The 19,612-nt window shown below is 35.1% G+C and overlaps 1 protein-coding gene across 3 annotated transcripts; it reads left to right on the top strand.

Annotated features, from left to right (window-relative positions):
* The first annotated feature begins 1,804 nt into the window (after positions 1-1,804).
* PAT2 (protein affected trafficking 2) lies at positions 1,805-19,578 on the top strand. Of its 3 annotated transcripts, none has more exons than XM_011093212.3 (11): positions 1,805-2,149; positions 2,349-2,425; positions 2,586-2,835; positions 5,909-6,535; positions 7,257-7,430; positions 8,690-8,816; positions 8,939-9,039; positions 11,436-11,636; positions 14,168-15,180; positions 17,187-17,456; positions 18,903-19,578. In XM_011093212.3, the coding sequence occupies exons 1-11, from the start codon at positions 1,934-1,936 to the stop codon at positions 19,264-19,266; spliced, it is 3,420 nt and encodes a 1,139-aa protein (XP_011091514.1). In that variant the 5' UTR covers positions 1,805-1,933; the 3' UTR covers positions 19,267-19,578. The 3 variants fall into 3 exon arrangements, with proteins under 3 accessions (XP_011091514.1, XP_011091512.1, XP_011091515.1); XM_011093210.3 differs by having other exon boundaries at positions 8,930-9,039; XM_011093213.2 differs by lacking the exon at positions 1,805-2,149 and having other exon boundaries at positions 2,346-2,484; positions 8,930-9,039.
* Positions 19,579-19,612: the final 34 nt, after the last annotated feature.

The raw sequence follows: 19,612 nt of genomic DNA, 5'->3' as shown, positions 1-19,612 counted from the left end.
TTTATTTTCGTTTTTCTCTCCGTATCTCCACAAAACACCCAAAATAAGTTAGAAACAAAACCAATCATTATGAATATTTTTAGAGGTAAAAAATTTTCATATTTTAAAAAATAAAATATGCACAAATTTATAAAAGCTATAACCTTTAAAATAAATTGAGATTTCTTTTATTTTCCTGTAATCTGCTTTATTATTTTCTTTTGCTAATAATTTTCTGGTCTTCACAGGATCGATTATAACTACTTAATTGATGGTATTAATGACAGATCATGTCAGTTTTTGATTTTACGAATTCATTTTAATTATATTCTTGATAACAAATCTCTCTTTTTTTTTTTTTATTTTAAACTTCGATGTAATATAAAAAAGAGGGTTAAATACATTTTGCACTCATGAATTATGAATTTTGTCTCATTTACTCCCTTAAAGTATGAAAGGTAATAAAGACATCCTGACAAAATAATTTGACATTAAAAGGACAAAAATGCTCCTCCTCACTTACCCCTATATATTTTATTTTACTTTTTAAAATATATTTTATTAAAATATTTTCCCAAACTATTTTTAGTGATAAAATTTTAGTCACATTTTATTTTAAAAATAATATTTATATTTTTTTTATAAATTTTGGAACACAAAAGACATTTATAAGCTCAATATATGCAAATATCTTTTACAAAGTAAGTAAATTATGTTAAAAAATATATGTAAATATTTGTTGATACATAATGGATATATTATTATAGAAAAAGCATGTTATATAACTTATAAATTTTTATTGAATTACATGTCCACATAATAAAAATATATCATATCATTATTACTCAAAAAATATAGAATATTATATTAATTATATTTTAGATTTGCATATTTTACAATATATATATGTTCGATGTAATATTTTAAATTTTTTACCAATTATGTAAAAAATATAAGAATTGTAAATTTATGAAGTTTATACAAATCCTATACTCTGTATAAAAAATATAATTTTTGGGTATTACTTATTTTAAATAAAAATTTTATATTAATTCAGATAATATTTAGGAGAATGGTTGTCATAGAAATATTTTAAGTGTAAATAACAAGGGCATTTTAGTTATAAAAAAATTAGGGTATATTATGAGGAGCTATTTTGTTACGTTTTATAGTTTAGGAGTGTAAATACACTTTATACATAATCTAGCGGTTGAAAATATATTTAACTCTATAAAAAAATCAAGATTTTTTTTTGTTAATTTAAATTTTATTTATCAAATACGTAATGATAAAGTATAACATGAAACATAAATACAAAACTACGGCTAATAACTTTTCGCCGATATATCAATAATTAATAATTGTTGCACGTAGAGTAATAAGATCGAAAATATTTTTGAAGAGCAATTATCTAGAAAATACTTTTAATTAAGAGTGATACTCTAGAGAAATGTCTTAAGAAGACTATTTTTTTTAGTAAAAGAGATGAACTATTAATTTTTAAATAAATCGATTACGATTATCAATATCAAATATTTATATCTAACAACTACTGACGACTATAATAATTATATATTAATCATCAATATCAAATAATTGTATCTAATCAACAATTATTATTAAACAACAACTACTATTAAAATAATAACATCCCACGTGTTGGTGGAGTTCAAATTCATGACTGAACTAGGGGGCTTCTAAGAAGACCATTTTGGATTGGTTGGTTTGATAAGGGACCATATTGAAATAAATCGAAACTAAGGCTCCCCATTACCGAAATTAACAAACATCAGGGTGTACATTGATGTATCTTAGAAACAAAAGGACCATATATGGAAATCTAGAGCCCACGACAGTAGTAATCCAACCCCGTCACTCCCCCGCCCCTATTCCCGTAGAATTCCGATCGGATTCCGAACAGGAATTTTATTGAGAGCAGAACCCAGAAACAAAAATGTTGACCCAATTTGGGGCGACGGCGGACTCTTTGAGCAAGGCTTCGACGATGATGTTCCGGATCGGCACCGACGCTCATCTCTACGACGATCCGGATGATGTCAGCATCGCGCCACTCCTTGATAGCAAGTTCGACTCCGAGAAATGCGAAGCCCTCAAGCGTCTCCTCGCGCTTATTGCTCAGGGGTTCGACGTGTCTAGTTACTTTCCTCAGGTTAGCTGCCTTCCAATTTAGTTGAATAACTTGGGCTGATGTGGGAATGAGGATTAATAGAGTTTTTGTTCAATTGATGATATCAAATCAATGACATTGTTGGTGTGTTTTTGTGCTTTAGGATTTCGTTATTTGATTAGTTTTGACTCTTCTGAAGTTTACACGTTAGGTTATATCGGTTGTTTTTGATGGATCACAGGTGGTGAAGAATGTGGCATCACAGTCACTGGAAGTAAAGAAGCTTGTTTACTTGTACCTGCTGCATTATGCTGAAAAGTATGCCACAGGACAGTAGTTTATGAGTTGACTTTGCTGGTTTCCAAATTATTCAATAGGTTAAAACTTACTAAAAGAAATAACTATAATTTATTCCTGGAATTATTGCTTTTAGCTGAGACATGTATCACTTGAATGACAAAGATTTTCTGTTTCCTAGGCGACCGAATGAAACATTGCTGTCAATAAATTGTTTTCAAAAGGATTTAGGGGATCCGAACCCTTTGGTGAGGGCATGGGCGCTCAGAACCATGGCAGGGATTCGGCTCCATGTTATTGCACCCCTTGTTTTGGTGGCTGTGGGAAAATGTGCTCGAGATCCCTCCATATATGTTAGGAAATGTGCTGCAACCGCGCTGCCCAAGTTGCACGATTTGTGTTTGGAGGAACAGACAGCTGCAATTGAAGAGGTCAGTTTAGTAGTTCCAAGTCTATTTCAAGTCTATCTTTTTCATGAAATCATTTTTCGTTTTTCTTATTCTAGAAGTATTCAACAATCATATAAGTTGTACATACTTAACTGAAGATATGCCAGCTGATAAGGTGTTAGAAATGAACGATGATAATAATCTCCTCAGTGAACTTGCCTTTCAAGGATAAAGCTAGAGTATGAGTTTTACAGTCTATTTCAAGGTAGATATAGGTTCAGGTGGATGCTCTAGTATACCCCATCTAAACCCATGAAGTAAATTAAATGATTAATGCGAGATGACCAATGGGCTTACTTCCTTTGAGTTGCCATGATCCACCAAGTTCAGAAGATGTGTCTTTGAAAAGTTCATTCATGACATCATGTGAAACATGGTTAAACAAAGTTGAAGAATATTAGCCAAGAATTCTTCACAAGCAAACTGTTCTATTTGGTGTCAGTTTTATGTCAATATTCTTATACAAACTCAAGACTTGTCTGAAAGAGTGCTCAATAAATAAGAATTGAGACTTATAGATGGACTGGAATTTTGCTCTTGCATGGTCTTTGCTCCTGCCGGGGACATATTGTGGTGAAAACATGCAAAAAATTAGAAAAAGAAAACTCAAAAAGTTTAACTAGAGTGTAAGTATGAGTAGAAATAGTAACAACAAATGGAGAAAAAGATCCAAGTCAAAATTCCTTTTGCTGTGATTTCTTAAACCCACTTGCCAGCATACATCAATTGCCATCAAGATTTTTACTTCAAAAGTCTTCTGGAGCTCCTTCAAGTTACTTCATCCACTTTGCCTTCTCAAATGTACTAGTGAAAGTGTTGGCTGTATATGTTCTTTACATTATAGTTGCCTTTTAAATAAATTCTTTTTGATGCGCAGTGCATTTGATTAGCTTACGACTATTGACATGAAGAAAGGTAGGTAAAGGATTTATATTAGGACCATGGAGGAGTATTCTTTGAAGTGCTGAATTCCCATGCAGAAATGCATTGCATAAGAATTTTGTATATGGGAATATGCTACTAAAAATATTATTTTAAGTGGAAACCAATGCTAGAAACCAGAAATATTGTGATGACAAATATGGTGGAGAGAATTACACGTAATGGTGGAAAAGGTGTGAGGAGTATTAACTATAAAAAGAAGCAAAAAAGTTGATAACATCAAAGCCGGTGAAGTAATTTTTGCTAGATGATTCTTGATGAACTTGTAGCAGTTACTTAGTGATCTGTGGCAAAGGAGAGACGAGTCTTCGGTATTATATATTCAAGTTCTACAATTTGGCAATTTGTGTGTGACTTAATTACATTGATGAGTAGTTAGTCTATAGTTAGCTTCTTTTTATGTTGCTGTATCATCCCAGATTCATGTTACAATTAGTATGGATGCTCTTGCTGGATACCACAAGATTTAGATTCTATATTTCCCGCTGAGTGGATATGCTATCTAACATAGCCATTTTATCGTTCGAGTGCTTGAGATGCAGTTTATATTGCTGAACTATTCTTGCAGAGAAGATTACTTAGTTTATGCATTGATATGTGAATCAATCAGACAATTTTGGCATGATTTAGAGATGAAATTGCGTCCACTTGATATGCTTGAGCATGCTATCAACAAATTGAAGGAGAAACTGAAGCATATTATTGAAGTTTTTGTCAATTACTTGTGCTACAGTGTTGTTGATGATTTACATAGATGGGAGAATTAAGAATGACTAAGCTGAACTGGCTATAACAATCTGAACCAGATCATGAGAAGACTCCTCTAAGAAAGCTACCTAAGGTCATAAATCCAAGATATATTTTCTTACATTGCCTTAAGATAAATGAGCAAGAAACACGCTGAGACTGATGCTGTGCTGATCTTGAAGATACAGAATGAAGAGAGTTTTCAGTTAAAAACAAGTGATTAGAAGCCAAGAAAATCAATATCATCACTACTAGTTATATTGTTTATCCTGTTTATCCTGATAACGGGTTCATGATGGCCATCAGTTGTATCCTGTTATCCTGTCACAACTGAGTTATCCTCTGTCCTGATGGTTGTCAGTTTTATCATCTGTCTCATCATGGCCATCATTTGTGTCATCAATTCTAAGCAAAAGTTGTATGAATTTTGTGATTCTGATGCAACAAGTTGAATAGCAATCAGAAAGTGAGTGGAGCAACTAGTTGCCTAGGAGCCAAAATATGTGATATAATATGTGATTGACATAAACAGGTTTGTTCTAGAAGAATTAGCATGTCTCATCATTTCCTAGTTAAAATCTTTGAAAAGCCTTCATAAGAAAACACTTGCATTCAAAAGGAAAACCTCACTACAAAAGATCCTTTCATTTGTATCCAACCCATCAGTTTCACTTTCTTGTCAGGAGCGAGTTATCTTCTATCCTGGGGGAACCGATGTTCCAACCATTATCATGGCCAACTGTTGCTTGCTTCTACTTTTTATATTGTTTATCCTTATAGCAGGCTTTCTCTCTTTTCTTTAGAACAAAAGGTTTTACAATTTGGATTTATTGGTTGTTTTCATGTTGCTACTAAAATTTAAATAGACACATTTTTTCTTGACATTGCATTATTTTGAATTCCTTCTGACTGTCAATTTTTAATATTCTGTTTTACTACATTGATGAACTGAATATTTGTGGATCCACATATAAAGTTAGGAATTTTTTTAAACTGAAACTGAAATCTTAACATTTGATGAGTCAGATGTTGACGAGAGATTTAGCACACTTCTAATCACGATCGAGCTAAACCTGTGAATAAATCCATATTCTGCAGTCCAGCATCTTCCACCCAACTGATTTTCAGAATTCCTAAACTTCAAATTTTAACTAGTCTTAGAAGTTAAACATGCTTGCTAGAAGTGAAGTGCATTGTGTTATCTTGCACAAGCATGCATTCTGCTTTTTAGAATATGGTTTTGGTGAAGTTTGAGTCATTTTTGATTTGCTGGTTTCCCTCTTTTTCTGGATAGAAGCTCATTGCATTCTCCTTGTATTTGTTTTACATAGTTGGTAATTGCTAATTTACTATTTGTATCTTGCAGCTTGTCGGAATGTTGTTGAAAGACAACTCTCCTGGAGTAGTTGGTGCTGCTGCAGCTGCTTTTGCTTCCATATGTCCCTCTAATTTCTCTGTGATTGGCAGGAATTACAAAAAATTATGCAAGACTCTTCCTGATGTGGAAGAATGGGGTCAGATTGTCTTGATTGGGATTCTGCTACGATATGTAATTGCAAAACATGGGCTAGTCAGAGAATCCCTAATGTTAACCTCCGATCCTTTGGTGAAGCATAATTCAGAAGGGGAAGATTTGGAACCTCATGTTGCTATGAGAAAGCCCCTTCATGAAACCAGCTTTGACATATGTACTGAGATTGCAGATATGGTCTCCCGGAGTTACCTTGAAGGACCTGATAAGCATTTGTCTCAGTTGGGTCATGTAAATCGAGATTCTCTTAGATTGGATGGCTCATGCGTTACATCTGCCAAAAGCAATGATGATGTGAAGATTTTGTTGCAGTGTACATCACCATTATTATGGAGTTATAATAGTGCTGTAGTGCTGGCTGCTGCTGGTGTTCACTGGATTATGGCGCCAAAGGAGGATGTTCTAAAGATTGTTAAGCCCTTATTATTTCTCCTTAGGTCATCTAGTTCCTCAAAATATGTGGTACTTCCTAAAGCTACATTCATAGAGCCTTCTCTAGTTCAGTTAGTATTCTCATTATTTAGTGATTATGCTAGACATTTTGATTCTCTTGCACAAAAAGTTATATTTCATATTCCTCTTGTTTTTATTAGTGATGTATATATGAAATACAACTGCAATGAGCTTAGTGATAAACTATTGGGCTATGCTAGAAAGGAGTCCTTTTATATGATAGTGTTCCAGTTTTAGTTCTCTGTAATATTATAGTTGGTTTTTGTAGTTTCATTTCATGCCAGGATGATGGAGTCCTGCATGTATAAAGTGTTAACTTCAGTGTCAACCAGTTGAGAAAGTTAATTGTGCATAGTGGTTATAATTTTTAAAGGTTACTAACTTTATTAAACAGGAAATACTCCTTAAATTGGAGCTGCTGCTGATGCGTTTTTATATTGTGTGTTTCATAGGCTACAAAGGCTCTCTTGATGATCTTTCTCTTGTACCTTTAGGCTATTATCATGGTGGCTTTCCCTTTTCATGAAACTTGGACATCTTACTGTGCAGTGTCATAATTTGAAATAGTTGTTCTGTCTGTTGAAGCCTTCAGCAGAAGATCAGTGTTACCCCAAAAGATATATGTGGTGGCAGCTATAACATATGTCTTTCTTAAGATGTAGATCTACATCAGTTTCCAATCTTTTATGGTTTTTCTTTAGTTGACCTTTATACAATTTTTCATGTGCAGGTCCTTTGCAACATTCAGGTCTTTGCCAAAGCAATGCCATCTCTGTTTTGTCCATATTATGAAGATTTCTTCATCAACTCTTTGGATTCGTATCAAATAAAAGCTCTGAAGCTTGAAATACTTTCCTCTATAGCAACATACTCTTCAATTTCCTCAATTCTTCTGGAGTTTCAGGTACTTGCATTTAATAGTTTGTTTATCCTTGAATTCTGAAAAAAACTTAGATAATTTGATTGCTTGGGCACCAAGGTACTCCTCAGTTGCAAGGCTGAGACTTGACTGCTTTTCTAGCCAAAACCATTTAGTAAATCAAGCTATAAGTCAGTCCAATATGTAAGAAATCACTCGCTTATGTTGCTGAAAGAATCATGATTTGCGGCATGGCTGCAGCAGCTTCCTGCTGAAAGTTGGAGATGATGCTGCAGAATAAAATGAAGTAGAGAAGGGGGAAAAGGAAGGTGAAAGCCCCTGGCATTTCTTAATGGGAAGTAGGAGAAGAGAAGAAAATAAAACAGAAACCAAAAACATGGTTCGCGGCAATGCCAGTCTCCTGGTGAAGTAGGAGAAAATGAAACAGAAAAGGAAAAGGTGGCTGGTGTAGGAGTTGAGAACAAACTGAAACATAAAAGTGGAAAGTTGAACCCGTGATCTATGACCTGGTCAAATCTTTGGATCAGTGATCTTGGTTTTCAGACTTTTGTGCTTAGTCCTTTTATCAGTTTCCCATAACTTAGAATAATTCAGAATTTAATAAAAGAATAAATCTATCAGGATCTCTTGCTATCACGAAAATCATGAGTTTCTTGGACTGCCCTAATAGTTTAAAAGGGTATCACTATTCCCTTATTGTAACTTAAAAGAAAGGGATCTGATATGATGTTTTCAGCTTGAAATATTCCAAAGTTTTGGATTTCAATTTCACTTCCTTTCTTAAAGAACAAGTATTGCTAAGGATTTGAATTTTTTTTTTTTTAATTAAGGAACTTTGTCTTGTTAGTTGTTTCAAAGTCCAGGCCAGAAAAATAGGGATCTCGAATACATAACAATTGTTGTCATCCAACCATACCCTTTGAAGATTGCCCATGTTATGCCAATTTGTCTACATGAGCCTCGTTGCACTAATCTCCATTGTTATGCTTGACTGACCTGTTATAGTTTATGTATTGGGTTATTTACCAACTCAAAATATTTGCCTCAATAATTTATCCTAAATTAAAGTCAATTTTGAAATGTAGAATTAAGTGATTGTTCTGTAGCCAGTTCATTTTTGCATCAGTTTCATTCATCTTGTTAAATAGGAGTAATTACTCAATCCATGTCTTGTTGGCTTTCAAAATACGTACTGCTGGCTTGTGATATTATTGAGATTGTTATGGTAAATATTATTGGATTTACTTTTGTGAAGTGATGCTCACCTTTTAGTCAATTCTTAGGATTATATTAGAGATCCAGACAGGAGGTTTGCAGCTGATACTGTGGCTGCGATTGGCTTATGTGCACAAAGACTCCCTGACGTTGCGCATACATGTTTGGAAGGGCTCTTGTTTCTTGCTTTGTCTGGTAATTCCCATTCTTTCACTATGTACCTTCCGCCAAGAATTTTATTTCTTTAATTTGTTTGATATATTTTTCTTTCCTCCTTTTAAAGTTATTTGATGTAATCCAAATTTTAGAATCTTCAGATGGGGATGCTGCATCATTGGGTGAAGAAGAAATTGTATTGGTTCAAGTAATTAAGTCAATCAAGGCAATCATAGAAAAGGATCCTCCCAGTCATGAAAGAGTAAGTTTGTCAATCTCTTCTCTTTTTGGTCTATATTCATGCTCATCTTTCTGTTATGTTCTTAAGTCCCTGCTATTTGTATATATTGATGTCCACGACTTGTGAGAAAGATCAGAATATTCTTACTTAAACAAATCTTCATTTTGATGTCAACATTCTGAAAATGACACTTTGATTTCCTGACGTATAATGAAAAAAAAGACTTGTAAATGCATTTAAACTCGGAAAGGAACAACACTATTTGGAGGCAGTGAGCAATTTTTGCTCTTGCAATAAAAGCTTTGTCTTTGTTTGATAGTTCTTGGTGTTGGGTAGCTGCTTGATATTTTTCTATCAATATATAATGCAGCTACCTTTTTAGTTCATTTTTCTTAATTTTGTTTCCCCCCTGTCCCAACTTCAATCTATCTTTCTTGAGATCCTAAACAGCTCAGAGTACCCTAAGTTGTATCACAGAAGACTGAATTTAGATTTTTATAGGAGAATAGAACAAATTGAAAAGCTTGGTGCATAGATTGTTATGGTTGTTTTATGGGATAATAACATTCGATCCCTCGTGTTTGCTGCGAATCCACTGCCATCCGTCAGTCAATATCAGTTCCAAACCTTTCATTTTTTGACAAATCTAGTCCTTCCCATGGACAATCATTACTTATTAATTGCTCACAAAGCTGCACATTTGCTGTTGGAGGAGTTTCAACTTCAGGTACCAAAACTGAAAAGATACAAACTTAACTGAGAATTTTGCAGTATTTGCGTGAAGCATAGATGAGCCATTCCCTTGGGGCTTAATGGAGTTCAAACAGCCAGGAGAGTTTTGTTAAAAAAGAAACACAAAGCGTCTAAGTTTAATGAGGATGAAACAGGGTACGGAATTGCATTAGTGACAAAGATGAGGGACCAAAAATTTAATTATCCTATTCTACCATGCAGCTTACTGAAAATTAATCATGCTTCAGTTTAGGACTATGGAAAATAGTTACCTGTTTCTTGCCTTGTTTATCCTGCTTGAACAGCTGAAGGCCAAGACCTGCATTTGCTGGCTGCCGACTGTTGTGATATTCTTACATAGATTTGGATAGGATATTGATATTGGTGGTCTGACTGGCGAAAGGTTCATTTCAGCAATAGGTGTGAACCACAAGTCTATAGACACTAAATGCGTCTATGTTTAATGAGGATGAAACAGGGTACTGAATTGCATTAGTGACAAAGATGAGGGACCAAAAATATAATTATCCTGTTAACCACCTATTGTGGAAATGAACTTTTCTCCAATTAGACCACCAATATCAATATCCTATCCAAACCTATGTAAGAATATCACAACAGTCGGCAGCCAGCAAATAAAGGTCTTGGCCTTCAGCTGTTCAAGCAGGATAAACAAGCAAGAAACAGGTAACTATTTAGACCTAAACTGACATATGATTAAGTTTCAGTAAGCTGTATTTGCTGGCTGCCGACTGTTGTGGTTTTCTTACATAGGTTTGGATAGGATATTGATATTGGTGGTCTAATTGGAGAAAGGTTCATTTCCGCAATAGGTGTGAACCACAAGTCTATAGCTCTTAGGAGTCTTGTAAAGAAGGTCGTTCTATTGATCCTGTACTGGAGATTATAGACCTAATTTTGTGCTGATAGACGCGGTAGCCTGGAGATAGATTGGAGGGAGATTGGGATCATCTATTCTTCACACAGTGATTAAGATAACCCTTGAGATAACGGTTTAATCTTAGGATTGCACAAGACAGCTTTTGAGCATTGGAGTTTGGCATTAAATTTACCTACCTTGACATTGAATTAGAAAGGGCATGCATATGTAGGCTACTTCTTTATCTTGAGTTATGTCTCTTAGATTGCCATTTATCTGTTGTATCTATGAAGCATTACTTGTGCAATTATGCCAACTATAAACCTTTCAACCTGAAAACCACTAAATTTATCTGGAGATAAGAAGCTTGATAGAAACACGTCAGATAATTGAACCTCTCACATCTTCTTAGTGTAAATCCATGTTGGTTTTGCATAAATAGGGACTATCTCTGTAGGGTTCTTCTCTCCTTTTTGGTAATATTCTTGTTGGTTCCTTTCTTTTAGTTATAATGTTGAGACATGGGCCTGAGCATGTGCAAGGGATTTAAATATTTGTCCTAGACCTGGTGCAAAGTTAGTTAACCCTACTAACGGAGGGTGGAATTGCTAGGCATTTTAATGCTCACTTTTGCATTTCGCTTTTTTGTCATTTAAACTTGGTCCAGTTGAAAGTTGTTTGCTATGCTATGTTTTGGTGATTATGCTATATCTTATTACTACAACATTGAATGGGCTACTGTTGTTATTAGTAGAACAACCATGCATGAGTGGTCATAAATTCTAAAACGCAACCATTATTTAAGGTAATTGTTCTCTTGCTCCGGAGCTTGGATTCAATGCGTGCACCAGCAGCCCGTGCTATGATTATATGGATGATGGGTGAGTACAGCTACATGGGGGTCCTCATTTCAAAGATGATTCCCACAATACTTAAGTATCTTGCTCGACGCTTTACTTTGGAGGCGGTTGAAACAAAGCTCCAGATTATCAATGCCTGCATTAAGGTAGTTAATAGTAGTAGTTTTTTATTTTGACTTATATCCTCATCTCCATCTTCATCCTTATGGGCATTGGGATTGGTTGGATATCATTAATTTTCAATCTAACCATTTGAGTGTGTGATTCTGGTTTACTTAATAGAATCATACGCAAGTTTTTTATTATTATACCAATTCCATAAGGGCTTTGCCTAGCCTACTGTATCATAAGATCCCTGGTGCTCCATATCTTCATAGAAACAGAAATCTACTGGAAATCCATGATAGACTGGACTAGTGGTGCATTGTTGCTGTTTCTAAGTATTGTTTGAAAAGAACTACTGCATCAGACTTTTCAACAATTAGTTATAAACATTTGTCTGAAGTTCCTACTCATCTCAATGTTGTTGATCCCATATGCTGATCTGGTCTATGTGAAGACTCGCTTAATATTTTGATTTAATTTGTTATCTGCATTACATGCCCTCTTGCTCCACTGCTGGTTTATTTGATATAAATAGCCAGTTGTGTGATAAGGTGAAAATGGTTTCACATCTTCTCATAGTGATGCTATTATTGTGCGTATTTAAGAATGGAAAGGTATTAGTTACTTTTAAGAGTTGAATTTTTTCTGCTCTTCTAGATTGCTGACTGACCATGGCACGCTTAAACATTCTGTGCTTGCTTGACGAATTTCATATATCCATCTGCTTGGACTTTCTACAGGCACATTTTTTATATGATTTTTTCATGTTGATAAGTTAGACTGTATTACGTGATATTCTAATCATACATTGTCAGCACATATTGTAAGTTTGTCCACAATGTATTTCTTCCCTTCGTGATCTTGATTAATTTGGTTTCTACTTTGCTTGTTTGCATTGAAAGTGTATGGAAGGGAGGTGAGGGGTTAGGGATTCTTTTCTTATTTGTTAAAAGTGAAGGGGAAAGGAAAGGGAAATAATGAGCATAAGTCAACTCTCCTAAATGTACATCTCAATATGTTCAATTCTGGAGGAGTTGGAATAAATCCTTCCTGTCCATTATGCTAAGCAATAAAAATTTCTTCTTGACCTCATAGGTGAATTGAAGGATGTGAATCCACTATACCTCCCTTGCGCTTCTTTCCTGCAGTAGTAAAAATTAATTCCTTTTACAGGCACTTGTATTTCCAGGAATTTTGTTTGAACATGTTTGTAGTAAATTACTTAACCAACTGGAAGCTTTCTTGAGCTGATCTAGTATGAAATTGTGTTGGAGATGAACAAAAGTAAAAAGTTTTGTTACTGAATCTTTTGGTGTAATGTAAGATTGCTGTGACTTATTGGATAGCCATAATTGACTCCTTTTATGAGAACATTCTATTCACCACTAAAATGCAATTCAGTTTTTCACTCTGATATTGTGAAAAATAAAGCAAAAGCAAAAAAAGGGTGTAAAAAGTTTGAATTTTCTTCCAAACCAACCCCTTTTATAGACGAGGCACTAGCATCTCCATTAATCAAATCATAATCCAATAAAATAATTACTGAAATAACTAGAAAGCTAATCAACTATCAGCATCCGTCCACTGCTTCTCTGACTTCCTTTCTGCTATGTATGATACACCCAGCTTCCTCTGCCAGCTCCAATCACAAATAACACAGACTGAGGTATGAAACATTGAAATTTCATTCTTAAAAAACACATGAAATAGTCCAATTGACATGGGTTTGTAGGGTTTTTAAGGTGGTGCGGTGAGCTTGGCTATAGCAAGTTTTAGAGAAAGAGTGCCACCGACTGCAGATGGTAAAGACTTTGGATGATGAAGTTTGGCAGTCTTTTGCAATGGTCTCTGGAAAAAATGGTTATGTCTGGCTGAAGGTTGATATCCAAAATGGTCTGATCGAGCAGGGAATGAGTGATATCCACATATTGGGCTGTGTTCCATAGACTTATATGAAGGCAAGAATTTTGCAGATAATTAATTGGACGCACATCTATGTAGGCAAGCGCAGCCAATTTATAAGTCCAGGAAAAATTGAATTTTACAATATCCAGTTGAAATATTGATTTGCATAGAAGTAAAAAATTATAAGTCCAGGAAATTTAATTTTACAATATCCAAGATATGGTTGTTATGCATGGTTGCCTAGGTAAGAAAAGTTTAGCAAAACCACCCAAGCGATTTACCTGGGTTACATTTAGTACGTTTTTCATTTTACGAATCCTCCACACTGTCTGGTAATTGCTCTATCAGTTAGTGCTATTTGTAATACTGATATAAACTGAGTATTATTTCATGGATCCTTAACACAGAGCTAAATGCCAATCATTCCATCACAAAAACTATCTGCAGTCGTGCATTTTCTCATGATTGGGCCATTGGAGTATGTAGAGCTAATTATCATGTTCGCTTACCTCAATCTTTTGAAAGAAGTTAATTGGTAACTCATCTCTGTTGTTTGGTCGATATAATGGATGAAAAATATCTGAATCATTATTGATGTTGAACCCACTGAAGTTGCAGTTTAATAAATTTTCTTGATTACTTTACAATCTATTCTATATCTTTCCAGGTCCTACTACATATCAAAGGGGAAAATATGTCTGAACTGCAAATAATTGTAGGCTATGTGCTTGAACTAGCTAACTCTGACTTGAATTATGATATTCGTGACCGTGCTCGTTTTCTGAAGAATTTTCTGTCACACTGTATGAGATCTCATGATGTGGAAGAAGTAAAGGACCAAAAGGAATACAAAGACCTGACACACGTTCTTGCTGAGTACATATTTGGGGGACAAAGAAAAGTACAGTCCGAACCATTTAGTTATCGATTTTATCTTCCTGGTTCTCTTTCACAGATAGTACTCCATGCAGCTCCAGGATATGAACCCCTCCCAGAACCTTGTAGTTTGATTGATGAAAGTCATTTCCCAAGTCATGTGGAAGGAACAACGATAATGGAAGATAGAGCTATTGATAGTGAAACAAATGATATTGATGATTCTGATGCAATGTCAGGATCTCTGGAAGAAGAAAACACAACCGATTACAGTTCTCAAGCTTCTGTTAGTGGTTCAAGTGGTGGTGGTGGCAGTTATAATGGTGCATCTGATACTGATGGAGATGAAGAAGCTGGTGCATTAATCAATCTTTCAGATGGTGCTCCCACTTCGAGAAATCATATTAAAGATTCAGAAGAGAATAGTGCCTCTGGCTTTACTGATTTTGGCGAGTTAATGTCCAATAGAGCTCTTGAGTCGTGGTTGAACGAAAATCCTGGTTCAAGCCAGAATTTTTATGATGTCAGTCATGCTCAGAGATCCTTAGCCAGAATCTCAATTAAGGACATTGCTCAGCTGGTGAAACCAAAGTCATATACACTTCTAGATCCTGCAAATGGAAAAGGGTTAAGTGTAGATTACAGATTTTCGTCTGAGGTGTCGAGCATATCGCCACAATTTGTCTGTTTACAGGTTTCCTTTAGGAACTACACAACAGAGCCTATGTCAAATATATTTCTTTCTGAAGAGGAAGCTGACCAGGGTCCAGATTCGTTTGGAAAATCAGTGTCATCAAGTGAAAGGTATTCCCTAGTCCTTTGATTTTTGAGTTGGCATCATTTGATGAGTACCTTTTGCTCGACATTCTTCCTATGGAAATGTGTTTCTCTCTGGTAACTACTGCTTAATGTGCTTACTTGACATTGCAAATTGCACCTCCTTGTCAAACATAATGAGAGGTTTAGAAAACCATTGGTGGTTATTGCTTGTGGTATATAGGGTTTATGACTATATTTCAATTGGATATGCTTAATAGGCTCAGATCTGAAATCTGCAGTTCCTATATCTAGGTATTGAGAGAGAATCATATGTTTTATTCCTACTCCTTTGAAGACATGATCTTGGCAAAATTCCACATGGCGTCTCTGTGATTGGGAAAATGTGCAAAAAGCCCCCCCCCCCCCCCCCCCCCCCCGGTTAAAAGGAAAAATTACCACAAAAAGCAAAAAACTACCCTGAAGCCTATGGTGACTTCCATGCTCTATTAATGCGATCTTTTCTCATTTTTCATCTATATCATGAGCTTGATTCACTTAATTTAAATGAACAGCCCCGATTTGAGATTCTTATATACATTATTATAAATATATATTTCTTTTTGTATTATCATTTAGTATATATGAATATTAATTATCTATAATATAGATAAATATGTATTATTTTAATATATGGAGATATTGTGTATATATCTATAGATTGATAGAGAGAGAGATGGACAATGGTGATGGAGAATGATTTGGTGGGGGGGCAGAAGAGAGGAGAGAAGCTGAGTGGAGAAAGGAGGGGGATGGATAGCAGGGTAGGTGGCTGGGGATGGAGGGGTGGGATGCCGCGGGGGGGCGATGGTGGAGAGCTGGGTGGGTGGGAGTGGAAGACGATGCAGTCGGGGAAGCAGCGGGGGTGGGGTGGGATGGGGGGGGGACCGGGGGGTGATGCCGTGGCATTTAATTTTGTATGCAATTTTTATATGAATTTAAATTTATAATTTTTTATTATACATAAAAAATATTATATCAAAGTAAATTTGGACAATTGATTGTAGAGATGAAATTTGGACCATAGATTGAAACGATTAGATATGAACTATAGATTGGAACCATCAATTTATATTAATCAAGATCTAAGGTGTTTAAATAAGGACGTCAATGACGCATGTAATACAGCAATCGCATGGGGGTATTTTTTGCCCCATTTTAAAAAACACAAGGAAGTTTTTATCTATTTTGTTTTTCTTTTTCCACAGTTTTTTTTTAAATTATCCATATCACTGGGGGTAAATTGGTTTTAATGCCATGATCTTGTAAACACCTAATCTTGTGACAATCAGTTACTTCTATCTGGGAGTTTGTTTAATTCATTGCTTGAAAACTGAAAATAGGTGGTTTGAATTAAATTCTTGTGTTAGCAATTAAATTGCATAAATACATTGCATTTGTCTCTTTCGTGCTTTTATGTGCAGAATTGTTTCCAAACAAGTTTAGTCTAGCTTGATCTATCTGTTGTTGATATTGTTCTGTGTTGTGGTGAAAATAGATTTATTACGAATGAAAGACACATAAGTGAAAGAAATGTAGATCAAGCGTGAATGAGTGGTAAGAGGGAAATAAAACTACATATTTACTGAAAGACACTAGTTAATTTAGAATATGACGAGCCGGTCTCTCAAGTGCGTATTTTTCTGATTTCTTTCCTGTTAATCTTTTTCATTTTCCCTGTTTAGCAGTCGTTTCATTGGCTTTGAGCCTCATTTCCACTAATATCCTGGTCTAGTCCTTCTCTCGTTGTATTTCACAATCAGAATTTCTGTTTTATAATTTCCTACTATCCACCCAGGACGTCAAAACCCAATCCCACCATCAATTTTTATCAGTTTTTGGCCTCAGACATGATTATATGTGTTAATGTCTCCACTCCGTCCTATTCTTTGTGTTTATAATCAAGTCTGATACCATCCTTGTTTTGCATCCCACATGATTCCCTAATGATCTCTGGGACAGTCATATTGATGGTTTTTAATCTTGATCTACAGTTTCTCCGTGTCTCATGGTGAAGCAGCAACACTGGTTTCCATGGAAGAGATAAGTAGCCTTGCTCCTGGTCAGACAACAAATAGAATCCTCCACATTCGTTTTGAACATCATCTGTTGCCTTTGAAGCTGGTTTTATGGTGTGATGGCAGAAAGCAACCAGTGAAGTTACGACCTGATATCGGTTACTTCATTAAACCTCTTCCTATGGATATTGAAGCATTTTCAAAGAAGGAATCTCAACTTCCTGGGATGTTTGAGTACATAAGAAGGTTAGTTCTTTTGAACAATTAATTGACTCTCGTTCTATTCACCAAATCTTTGTTCTCGCTTAACTATCAGTACGCCATTCCAACAAAAGAATCTGATGTGTTTGATGCTAGAAACCAGTATCCATTTTGCCATTGATTTCTGATCTTATTTCACATATATGCTCACATCTAGAGGAGGAATCAGAATTTGGAGAATGCAACCTGCATCACCTCTTCAATGTTTGTTTTTTTTTAATTAGAGAAATTTCTTCTGTTATTTCACATATATGCTCACATCTAGAGGAAGAATCAGAATTTGGAGAACACAACCTGCATCACCTCTCAATGTTTGTTTTTGTTTTATTAGAGAAAATTCTTCTGTTAACCTTCAAGTCATCATTATTCTTCATCCCTTCTTGAGAGTTTTTACCACATCCAGTGCAAAGCACATCAGAAACCAAGGTATCCTGGTTAAGCAAGACACAAAGTGAAGTCTGTGTACATTGAAGTGATAAGACATTATTCTCACCCATGGAAATAGGATTACATGTAACAATCTTCTGTCAAGAAAGCTGATATTGAGTAATCTTAGTTTTGTCCATATTTTTGTAATATAAAATATGCACGGATTATGACAAGTTATGTTCAGGACATTAAGCAGAATAATCTAAATTTCTGGAACTCATATATTACGCTCAAGTTTCACCACCTAAAATTGAATGACAAATCTTATGGGACTCAGGACAGAGAGACTGACTGAGAAATATTTTGGCTGCCAATCTTTCCGCCTAAAACTGAATGACAAATCTATTCGCATTAAAAACTAAAAATGGGACCAATTCTAACCACTACATTCCTCGAGGGTTCATTTAGATTAGATTATGCATGTCTTGCCACTGATCATTGTACTGATCAAACAATAATGGATTTGATAGGCCAATTCGCTTGGCAAATATTCTTGACATCAAATAACAAGTCCTATTATTCAACAATCGGACTATTTGTAATTAAAGTGCACAAAATCACAAAAATACCCATGTGAATGTAGGAATCTTGCCTTCATCGTATTTTTTATTGAGAATAAGAAGTTTAGCCTAGCATGATGATGAAGAGTACGCCAAAGGTGAGGAGAAATAAATTAGATATCACCTACATTTTATAGCTAAGCTAGAAACCAGTGTTTTCAGTTTTCACAAGTTAGTGAGGAAGTTCCTCAAATCAATTTTTCATAGTAGTCTGCACCATTTTTTTCCTTTACATGTTGATCCTCCTGGGGTTCCTTTCATCCTTCAATTCTTGAGCTTTAGATGTTGTAATACCTATCAATATGTGGTTTCTTATAACTTCAATGCAATTAGGATATTTTATTGAATTATTGATCCTTGGATGTTTGTTTTCAGAATGTTTTTTCTGGCTTTCTTTGTGTAAGAATAAGCAACTTAATGTCTTTTCTGTTGTATGCAACAGGTGTACCTTTACTGATCATATTAGCCAGCCAAATGATAAAAAAGATGAGCAGCACTCACAGATAACAGACATTTTTCTAATGATATGTGAGAAATTGGCGTTAAAGATGCTTAACAATGCAAATTTGTTTCTTGTATCCGTAGACATGCCTGTGGCTGCTAACCTCAATGACTTATCTGGTTTGTGCTTACGCTTAAGTGGTGAGATATTGAGCAACTCTATTCCTTGTCTCATCACACTTACCCTCAAAGGTACTTGCTCTGAACCACTTGAGGTATCGGTGAAAATGAACTGTGAAGAAACAGTATTTGGTTTAAATCTGTTAAATAGGATTGTGAATTTCTTGGCCGAGCCAGCCCCCTGATGTTTCAGTTTTGGAGAAAATCAGGTTTTATTATACTAATCCATGATGTTTTTCTACATATATATCCTTGCTGTAAGCTATTTCTTTCTTTCCTATTGTATTGCAAAATTTTCTAATCTTACATCCTCCTCTCTGCAAATGTAGAGATCTTTAGAGCGACTTCTTGTAGATGGTGGTCAGAGACATGATGAAAGGAAATTTATTTTTTTACTTTCAGATATTGTGGTTCTATGATTATGTATCTGTATGTATGTATACTCGGTGTACGGAGTGTAAATCAGTAAATGTGAAACATTAAAGATTGACTTTTTATTTTGGTATTCTTATAATTCTCACTGCCTGTATT

This window comes from Sesamum indicum, linkage group LG10, assembly GCF_026168435.1.
Source record: "Sesamum indicum cultivar Baizhima isolate 11 linkage group LG10, ASM2616843v1, whole genome shotgun sequence".
NCBI lineage: Eukaryota > Viridiplantae > Streptophyta > Magnoliopsida > Lamiales > Pedaliaceae > Sesamum > Sesamum indicum.
The sequence above is the reverse complement of the archived record's forward strand: the minus strand, read 5'-3'. Positions and strand labels throughout refer to the sequence as shown.

Coding starts and splice junctions, on each gene's coding strand:
- PAT2 (XM_011093210.3), top strand. CDS start 1,934: ATGTTGACCCAATTTGGGGCGACGGCGGACTCTTTGAGCAAGGCTTCG. Junction 8,817..8,929: donor CTTGTTTCTTGCTTTGTCTG/GTAATTCCCATT, acceptor TCCAAATTTTAG/AATCTTCAGATGGGGATGCT. Junction 11,637..14,167: donor TTATCAATGCCTGCATTAAG/GTAGTTAATAGT, acceptor ATATCTTTCCAG/GTCCTACTACATATCAAAGG.